The 19,811-nt window shown below is 48.9% G+C and overlaps 2 protein-coding genes across 3 annotated transcripts in view; both read left to right on the top strand.

Moving 5' to 3' along the window:
- Positions 1 to 5,564: 5,564 nt before the first annotated feature.
- Positions 5,565 to 19,811, top strand: part of LOC307116555 (kallikrein-7-like) — a 60,052-nt gene continuing 45,805 nt past the window's right edge. Inside the window, exon 1 of the mRNA XM_079800633.1 lies at positions 5,565 to 5,612. The gene's annotated coding sequence lies outside the window, so the exon portion shown is untranslated. The remainder of the gene's footprint in view (positions 5,613 to 19,811) is intronic.
- LOC307116540 (kallikrein-7-like) overlaps positions 17,113 to 19,811 on the top strand; it is a 5,067-nt gene continuing 2,368 nt past the window's right edge. Inside the window, exons 1-5 of one of the 2 annotated variants that reach the window (XM_079800614.1) lie at positions 17,113 to 17,189; positions 17,641 to 17,768; positions 18,239 to 18,392; positions 18,587 to 18,834; positions 19,684 to 19,811. The exon at positions 19,684 to 19,811 is cut by the window's right edge and continues 12 nt beyond it. In XM_079800614.1, coding sequence (XP_079656740.1) covers positions 17,179 to 17,189; positions 17,641 to 17,768; positions 18,239 to 18,392; positions 18,587 to 18,834; positions 19,684 to 19,811 — 669 coding nt within the window. In that variant the 5' untranslated portion in view covers positions 17,113 to 17,178. Of the gene's footprint in view, positions 17,190 to 17,640; positions 17,769 to 18,238; positions 18,393 to 18,586 lie in introns of both variants that reach the window. The other variant, XM_079800613.1, reaches the window with a different exon arrangement.

Raw genomic sequence — 19,811 nt, 5'->3', positions numbered from 1 at the left:
GAGAGAGAGAGGAAAAAGGAGGAGGAGGAGGGGGAGGAACAGAGAACAGAAATGCCTATATGATTGGTCAGTTAATCTTACCTCCAGAGAGACCTGTTCATTGGTTTTGTGCATCTGGAATAAGAACAACTTTAATATATTTTATTGATTTTTTTACAGAGAGGAAGTGAGAGGGAGAGAGCTAGAAACATCCATGAGAGAGAAACATCAGTCAGCTGCCTCCTGCACACCTCCAACTGGGGATGTGCCCACAACCAAGGTTATATACCCTTGACCGCAATCGAACCCGAGACCATTGAGTCCGCAGGTGGACGCTCTATCCACTGAGCCAAACAGATTAGGGCAAGAACAACTTTAAATGTCAGATGATCATCTCTCTGGAGCTGCAGGGACAAATACCCTGGTACAAAGTGGAGAGGACCCCATCACTCCTGAATAACCTGGTAAACGATTTATGTGAGATGTTACCCATCCTGCATCACCTGTAAAAAAAAACACGCATCTCTCCATTGCATTTTGTTTCCAATCCTAGATAGTTCCCCGCTTTATTTTTTAAAATTTCAACAAGAGGACTATCTCCTTGCAAAGAATTCCACCTGCACACTCCTGTAAAGGAGCTGAGAGGCATGGCCAGACATCTCCAGCCATTGTTAGTGCAACTGCCATGTTGTGTTATTTTTTTTAAATCTTTTTGATTGAATATTGATTTTGGGTGGCATGCTGGAGAGAAGGGATGTGGATGGAGCTTCATGAGGACAGGTGTGTGGAGAGCTGCTACAGTGTTTGAACAGGTTCAAGCCTCAGACTAATGAGAGGGCACAGTCCTCTCATGGCCACGTGCAAGTCCCAGCTTGGAGGGCAGAGCCCTCCCAGCACAATGATAGCCAACAACTTTGTTGTAAGCTTAAACCTATGGTCTGAACACATGGTCCCAGGTGCCTGAGTGATATAGGCTGGAAGTAAACAAAGCTAGACCAGGTGCATGTAATTGAGTAGGATCAAAACCCACGAGAATGTTGTAAACATCTTGACCACACCCTAATTGTGCCTCGTGGCATCGGCTATAAAATAAAGACATGGCTTGTAGTCCGTTGTGCTGACACTAGCTCTCCCTCAGAGAGGCTCTTCATCAGAGAAGAGAGCGTCCCGCGAGACCCAGCTTTCATTCTCTTGTCTGTCTTTTCCCAATCCTTCACCGCCCCACTCAGGTTCACTTTTGGCCATGCTGGCGAGGCACACGGGTGTCCCAAAACCCAGATGTTTTCTAAATTGTCACTGATGAAGAGAAAGGATGAGTCCAGGGGACAGGACTCTTGTGTCTGAGGGAAGAGGGGTCTGGAGGCTTGAACTCTTGGGTCTGAGGGATGTGTGGTATCAGGGCCAGAACTTCTTGTCTGAGAGAGGAGTGTCTTAGGGACCAGTGTCGTGGGTTGAGTGAGGAGAGGCCTGTGGGCTTTAACTCTTGGGTTTGCATTAGGAAGGGACTGGAGGGTCCACAGTTTTATGTCTGAGAAGGAAAGGATGAAAGTTCAGAAATTGGGGTTTGGGAGAGAAGGTTATTGGGTTCCAGGAACCTAGGTCTGAAATATCAATGACCTTGGGGAACTGGACTCCTGGATGTGAGGGAAGAGGAGCTGGGGGCCTGGACTCCTGGGTTGAGGGAGGAGGGGCCAGGGGCCTGGACTCCTGGGTCTGAGGGAGGAGGGGTTGGGGACCTGGACTCCTGGAGATTGTGAGAGGAGGGCTCTTAGTTTCCTCTCTGCAGAATATTGATGTCTCCAGAATTTCTTCAATATGTGGGTGTTTACTTGGGGGTTAAAGGAGACTCAAACGAGAGGTCAGATGTGAAGAGGAAAGATCATGTTGACCAGAAGGGACTTGTGGGAGAAAATCTAGAGAGATGGTGGGAGGGTGAGTCTTTGGGGAGACGATCCCTCAGTCAGCAGGGTCTGCAGTGTGGTTGTCCAGGGATCCCAGGAGACCAGGGATCTGGAGACCTTGCCAGGTTCTGAGCACAGGGGACTCCCCATTCCTCCCTCTCTTCCCTCTTCCAGAGGCCCCTTCCCCCAATTCTGTGAGAACAGGAGCCCACCTAACCCAGTTTCTACCCCAATTATTCGCTCTCTTATTCCAGATGCTGGTTGCTCATTTGTGTCAGGGCCCCGATGTACTCCAGTGTCCTGTCTGCATGCCAACACTGACCTTTCTGAAAACCTGCTCCCTCTCTCCTAGTTTGTCGCCTGTGACATGCTCAGAACCACGTTCACACCACTTTTCACACTGGTGAAGTAGGCATTTCTGTTTCTCTCTCTCTCTCTCTCTCTCTAATTTTATATGTTGGGAAAACTGAGGTCTAGGAAATGGACAAAAACACGCCACTGTATCAGAGGGGCCAGGAGGCAGAGTTAGGGTTCAAAATCAGTTACATTTTCCCTTCCCACCTTTCTCTGTGAAGGTCTCCTCTCCCCACCCTTGGCTGCTCAGAGGTCCCCACCTGTATTTTTCAGGTGGTAGAAGTGCACAGGCACAGAACAGGAAACAAAAGGAAGAAGGCACCCATGACTCCAACCACAGGCAGTCTGGTACTTGTTCCTTGAGATATTGTTCTGTCACACATAGTAACGTTCACTGGCTCAGTGGAGAGAGCTTCCGCCTGTGGACTGAATGGTCCCAGGTTCGATTCCAGTCAAGGGCACATGCCTGGGTTGCAGGCTTGATCCCCAGTAGAGGGCCTGCAGGAGGCAAACAGTCAATGTTTCGCTCTCATCATTGATGTTTCTATCTCTTTCCCTCTCCCTTCCTCTCTGAAATCAATAAAAAATGTATTTTTAAAAAATAAAGTTCACTGTATCCAGCCTCCCTTCCCAAAAGCTATTGTGAAGATTAAATGAGATGTGAGCATACAATATAACATGTGGCTTACAAAGGTGCCAGGTAAAGGTTTTCCCCCTCAATTCTATAGCTCACAGGCTAAAAAGAAAGGTAAATTCACTTTCAGCCATTAATTTTACTCTTACTTATGAGAATCTGACAGACTCCAGGTGCTGTACTGTATGAGTCCCTATCTTTATGCAGTCACAGGCTAGGTGGGAGAAATAGACAATGAACAAATGCACATAAAACAGAACATGATATAGAGTTAAGTGCTATAATAAAATATCGGAGATGGTAAGAAGAGCTGCTACTAGAGATAGGGTAAGGTTTGTTGGTTAATTTTGATTCCACATGGAGATTCAGCTCGGAATTAAATTTGAATTGATGGTTTGGGATCAAATTCTAGACTGGCAAGGAAATCTGAATATGATGTCAAGTTCTTATTAAAAAGACTTCTGCAGTGGGAGCAACAACAACACAGAAACTTTAAACCAGACAGGAAACCCACAGATGACGTGAAATGAAGGGGCTCCATGGAGCATTAATTCACCAGCTCAGCAACCTCATTAAAGACACTGACTATCCCCATCACTTTCTCTCCATTTGACCATCCACAAAGCTATGGCTTTCTCCCGAGGCCACTTCCCTTCCCAGTTCCAGGAGGGTTGACTCATTTCCAGAATTTATCCCGAGAAGGGACACTGTCTAACAGAGTCAAGGAGAACTCTTCTTCTGACTCACTTATGGAAGAAGAGAGCAGTTCTGTGAAGTAGCCCAGTTGGGTTTCCCTCACTCCTCATTGGTCAAAATTGTATCACATGTTTATTTATAAGCCATTCCTGGGCAGCAGAAATGGGCCTCCCGTGCTTGGTGCAGTAAAGCTCAGTTGCAGTCACAATGAGCATAGCAGGTTGTCCAAACTAAATGAAGGTTCTGACATATGGCAGAAGGAGTGCATGTTGGGTAGGCAACAACAATGTCCATGATGGTCAACTTCTGGGACAGAGGCAGAATTGGATTAAAGATCTGAATTGAGATAACAAGTGGACTCACACTAAGGCATGAAACATACTTTGGTGTCTGAGTTAGAAGTGGGGGTCAATTCCACGATTAGGAATCAGCTGTCTACTAGTTATCTGACAATGGTTCCTGTGCTACTCAATGCAAATGCCAAAGTCCTACTCGTTCCTCAATCCCTGTGTCTTCCAAATCCTATGAGGCCTCTGAACTCATCACCCACCCTTCTTCATCTGATTCATTCAGCTCCAATAAAAACGTCTTCCCGGCTAGAACATTCTAGGCCTTCCTCCTCTTCTCACCTGCTGGTCACTCTACCTAGGACTCATCGCAAATATGTACATGAATGCATCTACCACCTCCTACAAGATTGTATCCAAATGTCCACTTCACCTGGGGTCTTTCCACCCACCTTTCCCAATATTATAACTGCAGGGGTTGCTGAGATCAAAGGGAACAAATAATTCCCTAGTCCTCCTCTGATCTTATTTTTCTCCATAGCAGTTACTGCCACATAAAAAAAACACAAATGTGAAGTTTTTGTCTCTTTACTCAAGGTCTCCACCCACTGCAATGTGCGGCTTTGTGATGGAATTTTGCTGTTTTGTGGATGCTGTGCCCTCAGAGGCCAGAACAGATTCTGGATAAGAGTAAATGCTCAGTAGATACTTCATGAATGAATACAATGAGCAAAGATTAAAATCAAAGAAATTCATCCCACCCTCATTATAATGAAAGCGATTCAAAGGGACTTCAATGTGGAAGAGTCACATAATTCAGGATAAAGTTATAGTGTAGAACATTATACAATAGAATAAAGGAAGGAGTAAGCATTCTAAGAGAAACAATTGTCCAAGACTTTTAAAATTTATTTTTAAAATTAAAAAAAAAAAAATTTTTGTCTTTTGGTTAATTCTTATCTGAGGATGTTTTTCCATAGATTTTGAGGGAGAGTACATGCCCTTGACCGGAATCGAACTAGGGACCTTTTGGTCTGCAGGCCAGCGTTCTATCCAATGAGCCAAACCGGCTAGGGCTGTTCAAGACATTTTATAGAGTAAATAAAATGTACTATTAGATAATGTTCAGACATTTTTGTTAGATATACATACTATGTATAGAAATCAAAGTATAATAAGTGAAAAACAGTACATATATAGTAGGTGGAGTTAGGAAAGACTTCTCTTGAGATTCATACCCCAAGATTAAGGTCAGATTCAGGCTCAAAGACACATCTGGGATTCAGCCTGACCAGTTCCCACAAGCTGCTCAGAGTTACGGTGTAACTTCCAGGCCACCCCCGCGAGAGGCAGAGGACAAAAAAAAATTGGCCACAGTGGAGGACGCAGGGCACAGTCCATCCTGAGCCATGCAGGTAGGTCCTTGACTCCTGGTCCTGCCCCTCAGCGCCAGTACAAGGTCACACCGTTCATAGCTGCCACCAGGGATGGTGAAGCTGGAACGTGCTGGGGCCAAGCCCCTGACCTGGCCTCAGGAATGAGGGTGGAGGTACAGTGCGGGCATATGGCTTGAGCTGCCTCTGAGGTTCCAGATAAGAGCAAATGCAGGTAAGATAACCCCAGAGCTGGGTTCACTTGAACTCCAGGACCCTGAGAATTGGAGTGGGACTGGTGTGCTATGAGAGGGCCACTCTGCACAGGGCTGGACACGGCTGAATTCCAACCCAGTCTGAAGACCACACCAGATCAGACCCACTGCAGGTGAGAGGAAATCCCATTTGAGGTGGGACAGGTGTGTCTGCATGGACAGCAAACTCTTGCTGTTGAAGGCAGAGCAGTAGAGGGCCAAATTCTGGTTGTGAGAAGGAGGGTCTGGAGGGCTGGTTTTGGATCTTTTATCTAAAAGGATCTTGGGACATAGAATTATAAATGGGGAAGAACAGAAAGGCTTTTGATTATAAATGGGGAGGGACAGAAAGCCCAATCCCTTGGTGCATCTGCATGGAAGGGTGTCTCTGGCCTGGACTTCTGAGTCTGAGGGAGGAGGTGGGTGGAGACTGGGACTCCTGGGTCTGAGTGAATAGAAGGGACCTGGGATCTGCTGGACAAGAAGGTGAGGACCACCCTGGGAGTCCTGGCCTTGGCCCCCACCTCCCCTCTCCAGGGCCCCCTCTCTCCAATAAGCCACTGAGTCAGGACGCCCCCCTGCAGCAGACTCCTCCCCTGGCGACTCAACTCCTGGGCTGTGGCCCCTTCCTTTCTGCTCCCTCCTGACCCCTGGGCTCTGGGTGCCCCCAAAGCTACTTCCGGGCCTCCGTGTCTCTCTCATCAGATGCTGCGGTTGCCTTGAGACCAGCTGCTGCCCTGGGTTTCTGAATAGAAAACCCCATCTCTCTCCATGTCCATCTGTAGCTGTCTCTGCCCTGTGCTCCGTGCCTGCCTCTGCCCTTCTCCACGCCTCTCTGTCTGTGTGTCTCTCTCCATCACTGTCTCTGGGAAATCATCTAATATGGACTCAGCCCTCCCCTGGTGCCTGCTACCCATGTTTTCTCCATGTCTCCATCCAGCCCAGGATACCGGGAAAAGGATTATTAATGGAGGTGTATGTCCAAGAGGCTCCCATCCCTGGCAGGTGGCCATGTATCAAAACAATGAGTTCCAGTGTGCAGGAGTGCTGGTCAACCTGGGGAGGGTGCTCACCATCGCCCACTGCCGCAGGAGGTACAGGACAGGGGATCCACAGGGAGGTCCTTCTCTCTCTCTCTCTCGCTCTCGCTCTTGCTCTCTCTCTCTCTGGGCTTCTGTCCCCCTAAGTCTGGGTCTTTTTATCCTTCTCTCAATCACAGTGTCTCCTTTTGAATGTTGCTTTTTTTTTAAAGTGATTATATTGTGCAAATGGGCAGTAATCTTCTGGTTGGTGGGCGTGCCCAGAAGATCACAGCACCGATTATCATGACATCATGCTTGTGAAGCTGAACAGCCTGGCCAGGCTCTCACGCAATGTAAAGACAATCAACCTACCGTCCAGCTGCAAAGACCCTGGGACAAGCTGTACTGTCTCTGGCTAGGGCATCACCACCATGGTTGAAGGTGAGGCTGCCTCTGTGACCCCAGTCACCAAGGTCCTAGCTCCCTTCTTCCTCAGGTCGGGGACAGACCCAAGGTTCCAGACCCCACAACACCTGCATTCTCAGACCCAGGAAGCCAGACAACCAGGCCCTGCACGGTCAGACCCAGAAAGCCTGACCTTTAGACATGCCTCCCCCAGTTCCATAATCCTTGGATCCCAGGCCTCCATCCCACAGACCCAGGAGTTTAGAATCCGAGTCACCACCTCACGCAGAGCCAAGTGCCCAGGCCCTCAGCCGCTTCCTCCCTCAGACCCAGGGGTCTTGGCCATCAGACACCTTCTGCCTCAGACAAAGGAGACCTGGTCCCCAGCCCCCTCTACCCAGGAGGTGTCCCTCAATGCCAGCTCCTCTTCCTTCCATTGGTACAGCTGTCACTAGGGATGGTGGATCTAGAACCTGCTGAGGCCAACCCGCTGACCTGGCCTCAGGAATGAGGGTGGAGGTAGAGTGCGGGCATATGGCTTGAACTGCCTCCGGTGTTCCAGATAAGAGCAAATGCAGGTAAGGTATCCCAGAGCTGGGTTCGCCTGAACTCCAGGACCCTAAGTGTTGGAGTGGGGCAGGTGTGCTATAAGGGGGCCACTCTGCACAGTACGTTCAAACCCAGGAGTTCAGACACAAGTCCCTTCCTTCCAACGACCCGGGAGTCCACGAAATAGGGACCTTTTTATAACCATCGTATTGGGTCACCCGGCTCTTCCTCCTTCCATGTCCAGGGTTCCCATTTTTTTACATCAGCACCCACAGGTCCACGGGACCAAGCCTCTGACTCCTCCCCTACTCCCTAACTTCTCCAGATGCAACAAATCCATCAGAGCTCATGTGCTCGAATGTCAACATCGTCTCCTACAAGTAATGCAAGGTGTTTTATCCTACCGTGTTGAAAAAGTACATGATCTGTGCTGATGCACCCAGTGGGCTCTCCTCCACCTGCAAAGTGAGTCCCTTCATCCCCCGCCTGCCTTGGGTCCTGCTTCCTCTCAGCCTAGGCCTGTCTCCCCCTCCATCCAGTGTCCCAGGGCCTGATCCTGCTTCTGAGCCTTCCCTCACACCTTACCAGTCCCAATTTCCTGGCTCTCTCTCCTCAGTTCTCTGCCTGGGTCAGGGACTGGATTTCCCTTTTGCTTCGGGCTTCTATGTCCTTCAGAACAGCACTGTAATGACCCAGTCTTTATGTAAAACTGGAATACCGCCCTAGCCAGTTTGGCTCATTGGATCGAGCACAGGCCTGCGGACTGAAGGGTCCTAGGTTCTATCCCAGCCAAGGGCACATGCCCAGGATGCAGGCTCCATCCCCAGGAAGGGGGCATGCAGGAGGCAGTTGATCAATGATTCTCTCTTATTGACGTTTCTATCTCTCTCTCCCTCTCCCTTCCTTTCTGATATAAAGAAAAAAATCAAACACACACACACACAGAAAACTGGAATACCAGGTTCCTCATGGATATTTTACATATTAAATTTGATTTTTAAAATATGCCTTAAAATGTTGGTTGCAATCACTGGCATGTGCCTGAGGCTAATGTCCTGGGCTTGTATCTGTGTATCTGGTTCTAATTCTGAAGAAAGGATGAGCCCCTCCTCTTTGTCCCCCCTTCCTCATCTCTTTACCCTCCTCTCTGTCTCTCAGGACCGTCTCCCCTCATCTCTCCTCACACCTCATTTCTTTGTATTTTCAATATTTTTATTGATTGCAGAGAGGAAGGGGAGGGAGAAATAGAAACATCAATGAAGAAAGAGAATCATTGATTGGCTGCCTCCTGCATGCCCCCTACTGGGGTTTGAGCCCACAACCCAGACATGTGCCCTTTGCCGGAATCCAACCTGGGACCCTTCAGTCTGCAGGCCAATGCTCTATCCACTGAGCCAAACCGGCTAGGTCCTCCCACCTCATTTCATTTCCTGGTTTCCTCTGTGTTCTCTCTGTGTTGCGAGATCTCTCTCTCTCTCTCTCTCTCTCTCTCTCTCTCTCTCTCTCTCTCTTCCTCCCTCCCTCCCTCTCTTCCTCTCTCTCCTGCCTCTGTCATTTTTTTTTATTTTCTCCATCTCTGCCTCATTCCCTACCCCCAATATTCTGCTTCTCTGTCTCCTTCATCCTTCCCTTTCTTCTTCTCCTCTCCATCCTTCTCTCTTTCTCTTTCATCCTTTGCCTATTTGTACTCCCACTACCTTTGCTCGCATGTGCACTCTCAGCTTTCAGGGGTGGTGAAATGGTGTGTGTTAGGAAGAGAGGTGATGGGACAGGGTTGAATGTCCTAAAAATGGGGGGTTCCCCCTTGTCCCCCTCTGAGGGCCTGATTCATAATTCTGCAAATTGTGCAGGGACACAGAGTCACAACTCCGGACAACCCCGCACTTGGTTTAACGCACTCGCTTTTCTTAAACTTCATATATTTCAACCTGGTGGTCCATACTATTATTTTGCACTAGATCCTGTAAATTAGGGCATTAGTCCCGCCCCTGGTTTCCCGGATTACCCTGTCCCCCATCCCTGGGTAAGGAAATGCATGGGATTCCCTGGAGGTAATGCTTCCTCTTCCAGGGGATTGACAAAAAAATGGGGCTCGAACACCCTGAAAGCCCCGCCCCCCTGCCTGTGATTGACCAGGGCTCAAGCCAATGTCTTCCGAAAACCTGGTTGGTCCTCCCCATGATAGCATTCATTCCTGCTCTGCCATTGGTCCGCAGAGACAATGAGTCTCTTCCCATTGGCCAGGGTGCAAGACTGTGTTCTGGCAGGATCAAGGCTTGATAAGCATGGGGTCTGTGGGACCTCATTGCTGGTTATTTTGAAATCAAAGCTAATCTGCTCTCTTCCCTACAGGGTGACTCTGGGAGCCCGCTCATTTGCGAAGGTTCCCTGCAAGGCCTGGTGTCCAGCGGATTTTACCCTCGTACACTGCCCTTAGAGCCAGTGATATACACCCGCATATGCCTGTACCGCAAATGGATATCTGATACCATGAAAACCAATTCCTAATCTCTCCATGCTTTCATCCTCCATCCCTATGCCCTGAACTGGAACTTCCCAGAAATAAAGACATCCATGACTTGCAGCCACACTTGACTTTATCTTTTTTTCAAAGTCATATGAATACATCAACAACATTCTAATAAAAAATTAAAATTTGCAAAATCCTTTGAGCTCAACATAAAGCACAAATAAACGTCGTTGCTGGTGAAGATGCAGGGAGACCCGCAGTGTTCTCCAGTAGAACTGTAAACTGCTACAATTTTTATGACAGAAGGTGAGGCAAGGTGAATCCAGAGTCTCATTCATCACTTTTGACCTAGTAATTCTGGTAAATCCGAAATGTGGGCAAGGTTTGAATGCATCACAACACTATTTGTCATAGCAAAGCAGTGGAAGCGCTGAACGTGTCCCAAATTATTCAATGGTTTATGTCAGCAACAAACACATGTACATCAGGAGACTCATGAAGCAGTTCAGGATAATAATTATGCAGAGCTGTTGGTGTCGTATCAGAATGTGTATGCTCTCTGATGTTAAACAGGGGAAAATAAGAAAAAAGTATATGTGTGTGATCCTCACCGTGTCAAATGAAACACTCACAGAATAAAGAGCATGTACCCAACTGCCTGTGGACGGAGTCATGGGTGCCTCCTTCCTTCCGTTCCCATTTCTGTGCCCGTGCACCTCTACAACCTGAAAAATTCAGGTGGGGACCTCTGAGGAGCCAAGAGTGGGGCGAGGAGACCTTCACTGAGGGAGGTGGGAAAGGAAAATGTAACAGATTTTGAAATCTCACCCTGCCTCCTTCTCCTACTGATACAATGGCATGTTCCTCTACATGTTCCAGCCATCGGTTTTCCCCCGAGAGAGAGAGAGAGAGAGAGAGAGAGAGAGAGAGAGAGAGAGAGAGAAAAGAAGAAGAAGAAGAAGAAGAAGAAGAAGAAGAAGAAGAAGAAGAAGAAGAAGAAGAAGAAGAAGAAAAGAAAGAAAGAAAGAAAGAAAGAAAGAAAGAAAGAAAGAAAGAAAGAAAGAAAGAAAGAAAGAAAGAAAGAGGAAGAGGAGGAGAAGGAGGAGGGCGGGGGGAGGAAAGAACAGAAAAGCCTAGTCGTGTTCTAACGCCTCTATCTTCGGTCAGTTAATCTTACCTCAAGTGAGACCTATTCATTGGTTTTGTGCATCTGGAATGAGAACAACTTTAATATATTTTATTGATTTTTTACAGAGAGGAAGGCAGAGGGAGAGAGCTAGAAACATCCATGAGAGAGAAACATCAATCAGTTGCCTCCTGCACACCCCCCACTGAGGATGTGCCCACAACCAAAGTACATGCCCTTGACCTGAATCAAACCCGGGACCCTTGAGTCCTCAGGCCTATGCTCTATCCACTGAGTCAAACCGGTCAGGGCAAGAACAACTTTAAACATCAGATGATCTTCTCTCCAGAGCTGCAGGGACAAAAACCTTGGTACTGAGAGGAGAGGACCCCATCACTCCTGATGGTTATCTTTTACCTGAATACCTGGTAAATGATTTATGTGAGACGTTACACATCCTGCATGGCCTATAAGAGAAACACGAATCTATCCATTGCTTGTTGTATCCAATCCTAGATAGTTTCGTGCTTTATTTTTTAAAATTTCAACAAGAGGACTATCTCCTTGAAAATAATTACACCTACAGAATCCTGTAAAGGAGCTGAGAGGCATGGCCAGGCATGTCCAGCCAGTTAGTGCAAGTACCATGTTGTGTTATTTTTTTTTAATTTTTTAGATTGAATATTGATTTGGGGTGGCATGCTGGAGAGAGCGGACTTTGATGGAGCTTCATGAAGACAGGTGTGTGGAGAGCAGCTACAGTGTTTGGATAGGTTCAAGCCTCAGACTAATGAGAGGGCACAGTCCCCTCATGGCCACGTGCAAGTCACAGCTGGGAGGGCAGAGCCCTCCCAGCACAATGATAGCCAACAGCTATAGTTGTAAGCTTAAACCTATGGTCCCAACACGAGGCCCCACCTGCCTGTGTGATATAGGCTGCAAGTAAACAAAGCTTGATCAGGTGCATGTAATTATGTAATTGAATAGGGTCAAAACCCACCAGAATGTTGTAAACATATTGACCACGCCCTTACTTTGCCTTGTGGAATCTGGCTGTAAAATAAAGACATGGCTTGTAGTCCGTGGCGCTGTCGCTAGCTCTCCGTCAAGGAGACTCTCCATCAGGGAGGACAGCGTCCCACCATGACCAAGCTTTCATTCTCTTGTCTGTCTTTTCTCAATCCTTCACCACCCCCACTCAGGTTCACCTTTGGCCATGGTGGCAAGGCACACGGGTGTCCCAAAACCCAGATATTTTCTAAATTGTCACTGATGGAGAGAAAGGATGAGTCCAGGGGCCTGGACTCTTGTGTCTGAGGGAAGAGGGTTCTGGAGGTTTGAACTCTTGGGTCTGAGGGATGTGTAGGATCAGGGCCAGAACTTCTTGTCTAAGAGAGGAGTGTCTTGGGGACCAGTGTCCTGGGTTGAGTGAGGAGAGGGCTGCGGGCTTTGACTCTTAGGTTTCCATTAGGAAGAGACTGTAGGGTCTACAATTTTGTGTCTGAGAAGGAAAGGATGGAAGTTCAGAATTTGGGGGTCTGGAGAGAAGGTTATTGGGTTCCAGGACTCTAGGTCTGAGATATGAGTGACCTTGAGATTTGAACTCCTGAGTCTGAGAGAGAAAGAAAAAAAATGGTCTGGGTACAAAACCTCCCAGGTCTGAAGGAGGGGGCTGGGGGCGTGGATTCCTGGGTCTGAAGGAGGAGGGCCTGGGGGCCTGGACTCCTCAGTCTGAGGAAGGAAGGGGCTGGGGGCCTCGACTCCTATGTCTGAGGGAGGAGAGATTGGGATCCTGGACTACAGGACTTAGTGAGACTCTTGGTTTTCTCTCCGCAGAATATAGGTGTCTTCAAAATTTTAATATGTGGGTGCTTAGTTGGGGGATAAAGGAGACTCTAAGAAGAGGTCAGATGTGAAGAGGAAAGATCATCTTGACCAGAAAAGACTTGTGGGAGAAAAATCTAGAAAGATCGGTGGGAGGGGTGAGTCTTTGGGGAGAAAATCCCTCAGTCAGCAGGGTCTGCAGTGTGGTTGCCCAGGGATCCCAGGAGACCAGGGATCTGGAGAACTTGCCAGGCTCTGAGGCACAGGAGACTCCCCATTCCTCCCTCTCTTCCCTCTTCACGAGGCCCCTTCCCCCATTTCTGTGAGAACAAGAGCCCACCTAACCGAGTTTCCACCACCATTGTTCTCTCTCTTACTTCTGTGTCCTGTCTGCATGCCAACACTGACCTTTCTGAAAACCTGCTCCCTCTCTCCTAGTTTGTCACCTGTGACAAGCTCAGAACCACTTTCACATCCCTTTGGCCATGGGTGAAGTAGGTCTCTCTCTCTCTCTCTCTCTCTCTCTCTCTCTCTCTCTCTCTCATTTTATGGGTGGGGAAAACTGATGTCTGGGAAATGGACAGAAACACGCCACCGTATCAGAGGGGCCAGGAGACAGAGTTAGGGTTCAAAATCAGTTACATTTTCCCTTCCCTCCTGCCTCTGTGAAGGTCTCCTCGCCCCACCCTTGGCTCCTCAGAGGTCCCCACCTGTATTTTTCAGGTGGTAGAAGTGCACAGGCACAGAACAGGAAACAAAAGGAAGAAGGCACCCACGACTCCATCCACAGGCAGTCTGGTACTTGTTCCTTGAGATATTGTTCTGTCACACATAGTAAAGTTCACTGGCTCAGTGGAGAGAGCTTCTACCTGTGGACTGAATGGTCCCAGGTTCAACTCCAGTCAAGAGCGAATGCCTGGGTTGCAGGCTTGATCCCCAGTAGAGGGCCTGCAGGAGGCAACTAATCAATGATTCAATCTCATCATTGATGTTTCTATCTCTTTCCCTCTCCCTTCCTCTCTGAAATCAATAAAAATATATTTTAAAATATAAAGTTCACTGTATCCAGCCCCACCCCCCTTCCAAAAGCTGTTGTGAAGATTAAATGAGATGTGAGCATATAATATAACTTCTGGCATATAAAGTTGCCAGATAAATGTTTTTCCCTTCAATTCTATAGCTCACCGGCTAAAAGGAAAGGTAAATTCACTTTCAGCCATTAATTCTACTCTTACTTATGAGGACCTGACAGACTCCAAGTGCTGTACTGTATGAGTCGCTATCTTTATGCAGTCGCATGCTATGTGAGAGAAATAGACAATGAACAAATGCACATAAAACAAAACATGATATAGAGTTAAGTGCTATAATGAAATATCCGGGATGGTAAGAAGAGCTGCCACTAGAGATAGGGTAAGGTTTGTTGGTTAATTTGGATTCCACATGGAGATTCAGCTCGGAATTAGATTTGGAATTGATGGTTTGGGATCAAATTCCAGACTTGCAATGAAATCTGAACATGACCTCGAGGTCTTACAAAAAAGACTTTGGCAGTGGGAGCAACAACAACACAGAAACTTTAAACCAGACAGGAAACCCGCAGATGACAGGAGATGAAGGGGCTCCATGGAGCATTAATTCACCAGCTCAGCAACCTCATTAAAGACACTGACTATCACCATCACTTTCTCTCTGTTTGTCGATCCGCAGAGCTATGGCTCTATCCCCCATCCACTTCCCTCCTCAGTTTCAGGAGGGCTGCCTCACTTCCAGAATTTACACCCAGAAGGGACACTGTCTGACAGAGTCAAGGACAGCTCTTCTCCTGTCTCACTTATGGAAGAAGAGAGCACTTCCCTGAAGTAACCCAGTTGGCTTCCCCTCACTCCTCATTGGTTAACATTGTATCACATGTTTATTTATAAACCAATCCCTGGACAGTAGAAATGGGCCCCCATGCTTCGTGCAGTAAAGCTCAGTTGCAGTCACAATGAGCATAGCAAGTGTCCAAATTAAATCAAGGTTCTGACAAGTGGCAGAAGGAGTGCATGTTGGGTAGGCAACAACAATGCCCATGATGGTCAACTTGTGGGACCGAGACAGAATTGGATTAAAGATCTGAATTGAGATAACAAGTGGACTCACACTAAGGCATGAAACATATTTGGGTGTCTGAGTTAGAAGTGAGGGTCAATTCCACGATTAGGAATCAGCTGCCTAGTAGTCATCTGACAATGGTTCCTGTGCTACTCAATGCAAATGCCAAAGTCCTACATTGGACCTCAATCCCTGTGTCTTCCAAATCCTGTGAGGCCGCTGAAACCATCGCCCACCCTTCTCCCTCTGATTCATTCTGCTCCAATAAAAAAGGCTTCCTTGCTAGAACATTCTAGATCCCCCTCCTCTTCTCACCTGCCCGTCACTCTGCCTAGGACTCACTGATCCCAAGAAGTAGCTACATGAAAGCATCTACCACCTGCTATAAGATTGTATCCAAATGTCCTCTTCACCTGGGGTCTTTCCAACCACCTTTCCCAATCTTATAACTGCAGGGGTTGCTGAGATCAAAGGGAACAAATAATTCCCTAGTCCTCCTCTGGTCTTATTTTTTCTCCATAGCACTTACAGCCAAAAAAAAAAAAAAAAACCACACACACACAAATGTGACAATCTTGTCCCTTTACTCAAGGTCTCCACCCACTGGAATGAGGGGCTTTATGATGGAATTTTGCTGTTTTGTAGATGCTGTGCCTTCAGAGGCCAGAACCGATTCTGGATCAGAGTAAATGCTCAATAGATACTTCATGAATTAATACAATGAACAAAGATTAAAATACAAAGAAATTCATGCCACCCTCATTATAATGAAAGCGATTCAAAGGCACTTCAATGTGGAAGAGTCACTAAGTCAGAAAAAAGCTATAGTGTAGAACATTATCCTACATAATAAAATGGTAATATGTAAATTACCATCACTCCGCTACGCCCACGATTGGGCCAGCAGGAGGCGCAGGGGGCGCGACTCAGAGTGGCCGGGGTAGCTGATTGGGCCAGCAGGACCCTGAGCCATGGCTGCCCCGGAGGCTTTCAGAAGGCCTGGGGCACCGGCGGACAGCCGGCCAGGTCCCCCGCGATCAAAGGCCAAAGCGGGGGACCTGGCCGGCTGTCTGCTCCGGCGCAAGGCCTTTCGAAAGCCTCCGCAGCGCTGGAGGCTTTCGGAAGGCCTGGGGCACCGGCGGACAGCCAGCCCGCTGGTGCACCAGGTGCATGATTAAATCATGCACTGGGCCTCTAGTACAATAGAATAAAGGAAGGAGTAAGCATTCTAAGAGAAACAATTGTCCAAGGCTTTTAAAATTTATTCTTAAAATTAAAAAAAAATTGTCTATTAGTTAATTCTCAACTGAGGATATTTTTTCATGGATTTTTAGGGAGAGTAAAGAGAGAGGGAAAGACAGAGAGAAACAAGGATGTGAGAGAGACACATCGATTGGTTGCCTCTTGCATGAGCCGATCAGGGGCAGGGCCTGGGAGGAGCCTGCAACCAAGGTACATGCCCTAGACCAGAATCAAACTCGGGACACTTTGGTCTGCAGGCCAACGCTCTATCCACTGAGCCAAACCGGCTAGGGCTGTTCTAGACATTTTATCAAGTAAATAAAATGTCCCATTAGATAATGTTCAGACATTTTTGTTAGCTGTACATACTATGTATAGAAATCAAAGTATAATAAGTGAAAAACAGTACATATTTAGTAGGTGGAGTTAGGAAAGCCTTCTCTTTAGATTCATAGCCCAATATTAGGGTCGGGTTCAGGCTCAAAGACACGTCTGGGATTCAGCCTGACAAGTTCCCACAAGCTGCTCAGAGTTACGGTGTGAGTTCCAGGCCACCCCCGAGAGGGGCAGAGGGCAAGGAAATTGGCCACAGTGAAGGACCCAGGGCACAGTCCATCCTGAGCCATGCGGGTAGGGCCTTGACTCCTGGTCCTGCCCCTCAGCGCCAGTACAAGGTCACACCGTTCATAGCTGCCATCAGGGATGGTGGCGCTGGAACGTTCTAGTGCCAAGCCCCTGACCTGGCCTCAGGAATGAGGGTAGAGGTAGAGTGCGGGCATGTGGCTTATGCTGCCTCTGAGGTTCCAGATAAGAGCAAATGCAGGTAAGGTAACCCCAGAGGTGGGGTCACCTGAACTCCAGGACCATGAGAATTTGAGTGGGGCTGGTGTGCTATAAGAGGGCCACTCTGCACAGGGCGGGACACAGTTGAAGTTCAACCCAGTCTGAAGACCACACCAGATCAGATGCACTGCAGGTGAGAAGAAATTCGATTTGGGGTGGGGCAGGTGTGTCTGCATGGACAGCCTACTCTTGCTCTTGAGGGCAGAGCAGTAGAGGGCCAAAATCTGGTTGTGAGAAGGAGGGGCTGGAGGGCTGGAGTTTTGGGTCTTTTATCTTAAAGGAACTTGGGACATAAAATTATAAATGGAAAAGAACAGAAAGGCTTTCTATTATAAATGGGGAGGGACAGACAGCCCGATCCCTAGGTGCATCTGCATGGAAGGGTGTCTCTTGCCTGGACCTCTGAGCCTGAGGGAGGAGGTGGGTACAGACTGGGGCTCCTAGGTCTGAGGGAGGAGATAGGTGAAGCCTTGCGCTCCTGGGTCTGATGGAGGAGGGGCATGCAGACTGGGGCTCCTGGGTCTGACCGAAGAGGAGGGACCTGGAGACCAGGAGTCCCGCTCCTGAACTCTCTGTCTTTCCAGCACCAGCAGAAGAGGCCCTTCCTCTGTGGCAGCCACAGAGGCTCACACAGGACACATGGCAGGTCCCCTGCTCCCAACCCTGCTGCTCCTACTGCTGTCCTTAGCCCTGGGATCTGCTGGACAAGAAGGTGAGGACCAGCCTGGGAGTCCTGACCTTGACCCTGGGCCTCACAGTCCCCCACCTCGCCTCTCCAGGGCCCCCTCTCTCCAAGGAGCCCCTGAGTCAGGACCCTCCCCTGCAGCAGCCTCCTCCCATGGAGACTCTACCCCTGGGCTGTGGCCCCTTCCTTCCTGCTCCCTCCTGACTCCTGGGCTCCGGGTGCCCTCCAGGCTGCTTCCCGCCCTCCGTGTCTCTCTCATCAGATGCTGGGGTGGCCTCCAGACCAGCTGCTGCCCTGGGTTTCTGAGTAGGCTCCCCCGTCTCTCTCCATCTCCGTCTGCAGCTGTCTCTGCCCTGGGCTCCGTGCCTGTCTCTGCCCTTCTCCACGCCTCTCTGTCTGTGTGTCTTTCTCCATCACTGTCTCTGGGAAATCATCTACTGTGGAGTCAGCCCTCCCCTGATGCCTGCTACCCATGTTTTCTCCATGTCTCCATCCAGCCCAAGGCAACGGGGAAAGGATTATTAATGGAGTTGTATGTCCAAGAGGCACCCATCCCTGGCAGGTGGCCCTGTTTCACAACAATACATTGCAGTGTTCAGGTGTGCTGATCAACAAGTGGTGGGTTCTCACCGTCGCCCATTGCCACCAGAGGTATGGGACAGGGGAGCCACCTCGACTCCATGACTCTGTGGGTCCTTTTCTCTTTCTCTCTCTCTCTCTCTCTCTCTCTCTCTCTCTCTCTCTCTCTCTCTCTCTCTCTCTGGCTTTGGTTCCCCTAACTCTGGGTCTTTGTACCCCTCTCTCAATCACAGTATCTCCCTCTGAATGTTGCTTTTTTTTTTAAGTGATTATATTGTGCAAATGGGCAGTGATCTTCTGGTTGGTGGGTGTGCCTGCAAGATAAGGGCTACAAAGTCATTCGTCCACCCCCAGTATAACAACCTCACTGATGATCATGACCTCATGCTTGTGAAGCTGTGCAGAGAGGCCAGGCTCTCGAGCAAGGTAAAGACAATCAACCTACCATCCAGCTGCAAAGACCCTGGGACCAGTTGTACTGTCTCTGGCTGGGGCAAGACCAGCATGGATGCAGGTGAGGTTGCCTCTGTGAAACCAGTCACCAAGGTCCCAGCTACCTTCTTCCTCAGGCTGCATATACAGGGGACAGACCCAAGGTTCCAGACCCCACAACACCTGCGTTCTCAGACCCAGGAAGCCAGACCACCAGGCCCTGTGCTGTCAGACCCAGAAAGACTGACCTTTAGACATACCTCCCCCAGTTCCATAATCCTTGGATCCCAGGCCTCCATCCCACAGACCCAGGAGTTTAGAACCCCAGTCACCACCTCACGCAGAGCCAAGTGTCCAGGCCCTCAGCCGCTTCCTCCCTCAGACCCAGGGGTCTTAGCCTTCAGACGCCTTCTCCCTCAGACAAAGGAGACCTGGTCCCCAGCCCCCTCTACCCAGGAGGTGTCCCTCAATGCCAGCTCCTCTTCCTTCCATTGGTAGAGCTGCCACTAGAGATGGTGGAGCTAGAACCTGCTGGAGCCAACTTGCTGACCTGGCCTCAGGAATGAGGGTGGAGGTAGAGTGCGGGCATATGGCTTGAGCTGCCTCAGGGGTTCCAGATAAGAGCAAATGCAGGTAAGGTAACCCCAGAGCTGGGTTCGCCTGAACTCCAGCACCCTAAGAGTTGGAGTGGGGCAGGTGTGCTAGAAGGGGGCCTCTCTACACAGTACGTTCAAACCCAGGAGTTCAGACACAAGTCCCTTCCTGCCAACGACCCGGGAGTCCATGAAATAGGGCCCTTTTCATATCCATCGTATTGGGTCACCCGGCTCTTCCTCCTTCCATGTCCAGGGTCCCCATTGTTTTTACCTCAGCACCCACAGGTCCACCGGACCAAGCCTCTGACCCTCCCCCCACTCCCTAACTTCTCCAGATGCAACAAATCCATCAGAGCTCATGTGCTTGAATGTCTACATCATCTCCAACAAGCAATGCAAGGTGTTTTTTCCTACCATGTCTAAAAAGTACATGATCTGTGCTTCTGCCAACGACGGACTCTCC

This window comes from Cnephaeus nilssonii (assembly GCF_951640355.1).
Source record: "Cnephaeus nilssonii genome assembly, chromosome: 20".
NCBI classification, from domain to species: Eukaryota; Metazoa; Chordata; class Mammalia; order Chiroptera; family Vespertilionidae; genus Cnephaeus; species Cnephaeus nilssonii.
Note: the sequence above shows the minus strand (reverse complement) of the source record. Positions and strands in the feature narration are given on the sequence as shown.